This window comes from Eschscholzia californica, unplaced genomic scaffold, assembly GCF_041429995.1.
Source record: "Eschscholzia californica isolate CP2 unplaced genomic scaffold, dmEscCali1.0.p SCAF_3, whole genome shotgun sequence".
NCBI classification, from domain to species: Eukaryota; Viridiplantae; Streptophyta; class Magnoliopsida; order Ranunculales; family Papaveraceae; genus Eschscholzia; species Eschscholzia californica.
This window is the reverse complement of record NW_028238420.1, coordinates 52799611-52806606: the sequence shown is the minus strand read 5'-3', so window position 1 is coordinate 52806606 and position 6996 is coordinate 52799611. Positions and strand designations below refer to the sequence as shown.

Here is a 6996-nt window from a genome sequence, read left to right as displayed (position 1 = left end):
TGCAGAATGACGAGCTTTAGAGACTATATCAAGTTGGGCGCTATAAAATATAATAGCTATACAGTAGCAAGTTACGTAGCATGACTAAAATCTCAATAGAAAAATATAATAAGTTGTAAAAAGATATTTTGATAACATAATAATAAATATGTATCTTGATTAAGTAATCAAAAAATTAGATGGCCAAACTCATGCCTTGGAACTATAACAAAGATGTGGGTTGGCCTGCACTCTCACATGTAACTCCAAAACTAAACAGACAAACCACAAAATTCTTAATAAATTCAAGATAAAAATCTAATAAATTTAAATGTACAAAAAATTATAGAGCTCAAAATTATGTGTGTCCATGTTAAATAAAAGAACCCCAAATCATTTACAAGGACTCTAATTAAATGTAACATATAAAACCTTGTTGATATGATCGACTGATAGAAGCTGTTGGCGACAAAATGGACTAATAAATACCATCCCTTTCAGAAGCTTCGTTCTTCCTTGGCGGGATGGGCACCTGCAACTTCATTGATTGTTGGTCCAGCCAAGACAATTATCCTTGGCGGGATGGGCTTCTTTGAAAATTCTAAAAAAAATTACCATAATCCCCATCTCCCGCATAAACTTGACAATACAAATATCGACATTAGAAGAACCCGACCAACAACATCTTCAACGGATTTATTTGACGATGATGAAAGATTGCTTCCATCTTGGTTCCCAGTAAAATACATTGCCGCCTCGGGATAGTGTGACGATTTCTGGCTGCTAATCACCATTAAATTTTAGAATAGTTTCAGTATATCACGTACAATAAATTATATTTCTGCACCAACCTATAGCCTAATTATACTAGTGACATTTTTTTAAGAAATGGTAACATTTGACTCACTTCTATGGTTTAAATGTTACAGAGTGGAGGTTATTTTGTGATCGTCTAACTCACAACTAATTGATTATGAGTAGAGATGACCTAAACATTATATTATTGGTTGCTAGATCGTGTTTCTTTCATGTAGCATTCCGCATTCTCATACATGTCCTCACCTAGGGGTGGGAATTTTGCCCATGAGCCCGAACCCGACCATGGGCACCCGAGCCCAACGAGGACCATGGACGCCCGCGCCCGTCACGGGCACAACCCGCCCAGCCCGCCAAGTTTTGGTGGGCGGGCATGGGTTAAAACCTCTACCCGCGCACCCGCCCATGCCCGCACCCACTTAACCTCACCCAATGATAACCAACCAAATTATATCAACTTTATGGGTTGATGAAGCACAACAGTCCATGTTGCTAGGCTTAGTTGAGATGGTAAACAATATGTTTAAGGGCAATCACATGAACCCAATGCATTGCTTTGCAATGGCCCAAGAGAATTCCTAGTAAAACACTGAAGTAGTCTTTGGCTTTGAGAAAACAAAGAGTGAGATAAGTTTATATTATATCTCATGAGAATTCTTCATTAGTTTTCAATGTGAGATTAAATTCCTAAAAGGAACAACACAAATAACGTCTAATTTTAATCTCACATTGTCTTTTTAGAATCAGGAAAGGCGTTTGGAGATTTTATAAAAGCAGAAGAAAAAGTGATTTTTTTTCAAGTCATGAGATTACCCGCTACCCGCCCGCCCATACCCGAATTACCCGAGCTTCTTAATGGGCTTGGGCGGGTAATGGACAAGGCGAATTTCAAAATTGCCCGCCCGATTAACCCGCTTACCCTAATAGCCATTGAAGTTTTGTGCCCGACCCGCCCGGCCCGATGCTTCAAGTGCCCATGGGCGCCCATACCCGCCCAATTCCCACCCCTATCCTCACCTGTAGTGTTTTTAAGACTAACTCGTGTGTTTTTTTATTTCCAGATGAGTGAAACACACGTGACTCTTGAATTTATCACGTGTCGACCTAGCTTTGATATCATGTTAAGTTAAACCTAGAATTTATATTGTTAAAGTCTAGATGGTCGAAAATCAGTTGCAAACCACCTAAATCGTGGATACATCCTTCACAAGGAATCTCTTTTATTTAATATATACTACACTAGTATAATGAATATTAAATTAAATAATTAGATACCAAACCTTGTTGGGTCACTCACTAAGTACTTTGTGACGGTGCCCGCCATGTGGGGCGGTTTGAATCCAACGGTAGAAACAAGGTGAAGATTCACAGGCCATGTCGAATCCAACGCCTCAAAAGTACGGATATTCTAGGGCAAAGGAAAAAAGGAGCACATTCTTCCATACCCTTTCTCTCTCTCTCTCTCTCTCTCTCTTCTCTACCGTTCAAATTGTCAGAACTGAAAATATTAAAAAATAACAGGGCTATTTTGGTAAATTACCTGTTCGCGGAAGGTGGACAGAAAGTGATAATGTAATTCGCAGAAGCACAAGTAAAGGTACTGGTCCCATCATCGTAGGCGTAGCTGTAGGCACGTGGACATGCTTGTTTAAAGATCTGTGAATAGTTAGATGGTTTACACGTGTCAGGATTTCCATAATCACCACTACAACAATACTGAGGCTTACCAAACGCCTCACAAGCACTTTTACAAGCCAGCACATCTGACGACCCATCAACGGTCGATAAAACTTTCAATTCCGATGGACAGATTCCGTTCAGATCTACAATACAACCGGTGGTTGTACAATTTCCACCGGTTCCGCCTTGGGCCACCACCATCATCGGGAGGTTATAACCGTCTACTAAACTCACGTCGTAGAAATCGAGACCACCGGCTCCGTTGAGTGTGAATTCAGCTAGAGTAGCAGGTGGGGCGGCGCCGCCTCCTCCGCATTCTAAGTTTCCTGAACCGCAATCAGCGGTAAGGCATGAGAATTTACCGGTTGAATCTTGGGAACAATGGGTTCGACCCCAAAATCGACCTGACCATGAAGTTGGGGCTGTAATGGTATTGGATTCCCCCTTTTGAAGAGCAAATCCGGTGGTGGAGAGTGGTGGGGTTCCAGCGCCTGATAATAGTCCTGGCCAAACTGTGTAGCCACAGTTGTTAGTGAATGTGAAAGTTGCCGATTTTACTCCTGTAGAATTCAAACATTAAAAAGTTAGAAATAGAGAGAGGGAGGTAGAGAGAGAGAATGAGAGAGGGTAGTTTATATTACCTGAGATGATGGTGAGGAAAATAGTAAGAGAAAGAAGGGGAAGGAGGAAAGGAAGTGTTGTTGTCATTTGTGGGAAGCTTATTATACTTGGCTCTCTAGAGAGATGAAGTGATTTGATGATTTGTGTGAAACAGAGAGGAGGATTAATTGTAGATGAGATTCGGTTTTTATAGAGTTGTTGGTCTCATTCTCAACAAATGGACCTACCTCTATCCGTCCAAGTAGGCCCACTTCTCTCTCTCTCTCAACAAGTTGACTAGTTGAGTTCCTTTTAGCTTGGGGATGGATGTCAAATGACTAAAAAGTAGTAATTAAGAAACACCCTTAAGTAAGACGCAAGAGGTGTGCATTTGCTTGGGGACTTTCTTCACATTGGGTTTTCTTCCTCTCTCTCTCTTTCACTCAATTGGGGTTTCCTTCCCATGATTATGTAGACATTAGAGAAGATTGTGATTCAAATATAATTGGAGTAGCTCGATTATATGTCCTCTATACAAAAAGAAAATCAGGCATCAATAGATAGTATTTAGAGAGGGAATGCCATTCTAGCAGGCATCCGCATCATATGGACATCAACAAGGCAAGAAGAGTCCTAGTTTAATATTCCGCCAATTACTTCTCATATTTATTTTAATATTACTCTTCCGTATTAATTTGATTTTGAATCTTTAACAAAGAAAAAATAAATAATATTAAAGAAAAATCGTTAAAAAATATTATTGGGACAGAAAGTGAACCTACACGGACGAAATCACTCCCAAGGGTACCTAAGACATTTGGGGTCACAGACTAGCCATGCAACATTGTTTAATTAGATCATTTTTTTTTTTGTTGAAGAAATTAGATCATGTTAAATGTCTCAAATGAGCCAGTTTGATTCTGATGTAACTCAATTCTCTAAAACATCCTAAACCTTTTATTGACATTACAAACTCAACAATTGATTTATCAAGATAATTTTGTTTGGATTCACGTGCACGTTAATAAGTAGTGATGGCTTAAAACTAAATACTTATAAGCAATCAATCTTAATTGGTGATTAGGAACTACCCCACCATCCCCATTAAATGAAATCTGATTGGGTTTTCTCATGAAATTTATGGCATACAACTATTAAGTGGGTTCAAGTCACTTGGATCAGATAATTTTCCTAAATTAAGAAAGTTATCTCCTTAAGCGTATTATTGGAGGCTACAACCACCATGTAATGAATAATGCAAGATGTGACATTCTTCTTCCTTGATAACAAACTAAACCATTTCTTATGAAGTCACAATTTTAGACTTTTTGTCTTCCTATTATTAGGGGCTCCATCTATTTAATCTAATTGTGTTCTACGATAATTAGACTATAACCACAAAACATAAAAGAGATTTCTTCGTGCTTAAATTTCAATATACAACTCTCTAACAGAGTGATGTTGCTTACTAAATACAAAATGCTTACTGGTTGAGTCCTCTCATGTGAGAAGGTTGTAAGTAAAGATCATTGACACACAACATTTTTCTTATATTAAAACTAGTAAATGAATCTAGTTTCAAGATTTTAGGTTCACACCTCACCCACATCAAATCTTAGTCCATATACAGATGAGAAAATGAAACAATTAGGTATGAACATGAAAGACACTTTCACTCGTTTGGGTTTAGGTAAGAGGTGGTTAAGTCAATTTGGACTCCTCAATTCCAACCGATTAGACAAAGAGAGCTTAACAGATCACCAAAATTTAGATCACCAAGAATGAAGTTTGAGATAACATCCCCTTACTCATTCACACAAGCTACTAATTTCAAAATAAGGCTTGAAGAGTCGATTAGGCGTCCACGCGGAACAGCGTAGCGACGGATAATTCAGAACCAGAATTGGTCCAATCCAAGGGAAGGTGTGACCTCGTTCGAAACTACGGGCCCCGCTCTTTCGGTAAGCATTCAGTATCTCAACAAATGTGTTCATCTCTCAAGAAAGATTAAAAAACGGACTCCTTCGCACACAGACTAAAATCTCTGTGAATCAAATATTAAGAAGATGGTTACTCTCTTCAAAAATAAAGAATTTAGAAGATGGTTGTTTGAGTCGACAATTATTCATAATAACCAAAAACACAAGTATATCTTTTATTTAGTAAAAGTTGCCAAAATATGATAGGTAATGATAATAAAGTTTAAAATAATTTGGGTCATTAGATTTGACGTTGGGACATATTAATTTTGGGTCGAAATAAAATTTTCGATTTTTGTCCCCTAATCTTCGTCTTTTTCCCACCTCCACCATTGCAACTTCCGACCAACACCACCATTCCGACCATCAACCACCATTACCACTTCTCTCTCTTTGTTTGTTTCTCTCTCCTTCCTGCCATTCCCTCGATCTCACAGTATTCTCACTCATACTCGGTGCAAGAGAGTAACCCTGTTTGTCGTTGGCGAATGGTAAACTACTTGGTTTCTCTCTCTGCCTCCTTCTATCTCTTTACAACTGAATATCTTTGGATACGAGACAAGATGTATTGACCAAGGTGATCAACTATCGAGTATTTAACAAAAGGGTTTCCAGTAGCTTAAAGAACGAAAGACTCGTCAACAACCCTTGGTTGGAGGTATAGTCTAATATCCTAGAGGTGAAGGGTTCGAGACACGCTCTCACTAATTCAAAAAAAAAAATTCTTGGAACAATGATTTTTCTCCTCATATCTTCTTTCATAAGAATCTAGTTTTCCGTACTTCAATAGGACGTCATAGAAATCAATATTCTCAAGAAAATGATCTTCGGGGCTAACACTCAAGGCGAAACAAAGTTATCCGGGTTTGGGTTATGAACATTAGGGGTAAATTCACTAAAAATTGATTAAGATTGGTATCCTTGAGTTTGAACAAGTTCATCCCTCAACAAAAAAAAGTTCATAAGGTCATGGTCACAAAGAATATCATCATTAAAATTCCGTGCCCTCGATAAAACCAATAAAATCCCTTGATTATGGATCCTTATCATATAATCTATACCAAATTTACCAACTTTCTCTCTAATGGAACAACTTAGTCAATCAAAATATCACTAACTCCTAAATCCACAACTACGTACATGTTCTCCGTGTATTCACAAAAAAACGGATTTTAGACAATCAAATTCGCCCAAAATACACAAAGCAACTCTCCCCAATTTCAACCTTGGGGTACAAGAAAACAATGAAATAAGACTTTGATGAGATGAAAAATGGAAATCGATAGAGAGACAAATAGTGAAGGAAAGAAACAGTAAGAGAAGAGACCAGAGACCGAGAAAATGAGGGACACCAATAAACAATGAGAGCAAGAGGATCATATGGAGGAAGATAGAAAGATGAGCAAGAGAGAGGCAAAGAGGAGATAATGAAGATTGGAAGTAATATTCTAAAAAAAACAGCTTTTGAACTCCAAATGAGTATGCCCCAAAGTCGAGTCTAGTCGGCTGAAGTCTTTAATCTCTAGAGGGACTTTTTAAGTTGCCCAAAGCCTCCACTATCTATACAGCCTCCACTATCTATACATGTAAATTATAGCTAGATGGGTTTCAGATATTAAAATGGAACTCAGGTAAAACAGATGGCACCTAATCCAACCCAAACGAATCTTCCTAATTGAGCAAATCAGGTTTAGAACCAAAGAAGACTTGTGTCGTTCTTACAATTACTGAACCATCAAGACCAAAAAAAATTGATACATCCACAAATAAGTTTGATTTGCCTCTTTCTCTAAGCCAGGCAGACCTCTACTCTAAAACCTAAACCTTCAAAGATTCTCTTCGTAGGTTTTACGTCTATGAGAGCCAAAACGGACAATTAATACTCTAGGTCTCTGAGCATAGATACTCTTCAAATGAGAAACAAGCGTGGCTGGACTCAAAT

The 6996-nt window shown here is 38.2% G+C and overlaps 1 protein-coding gene across 2 annotated transcripts; it reads right to left on the bottom strand.

The window, feature by feature from the left end:
- Positions 1-252: 252 nt before the first annotated feature.
- Positions 253-3520, bottom strand: LOC147551757 (pathogenesis-related thaumatin-like protein 3.5). Of its 2 annotated transcripts, none has more exons than XM_086667019.1 (3): positions 3117-3520; positions 2336-3035; positions 253-759 (listed from the first exon to the last, which is right to left on the bottom strand). In XM_086667019.1, the coding sequence occupies exons 1-3, from the start codon at positions 3181-3183 to the stop codon at positions 591-593; spliced, it is 936 nt and encodes a 311-aa protein (XP_086523145.1). In that variant the 5' UTR covers positions 3184-3520; the 3' UTR covers positions 253-590. The 2 variants fall into 2 exon arrangements, with proteins under 2 accessions (XP_086523145.1, XP_086523146.1); XM_086667020.1 differs by having other exon boundaries at positions 253-762; positions 3117-3273.
- Between the last annotated feature and the right edge of the window lie 3476 nt (positions 3521-6996).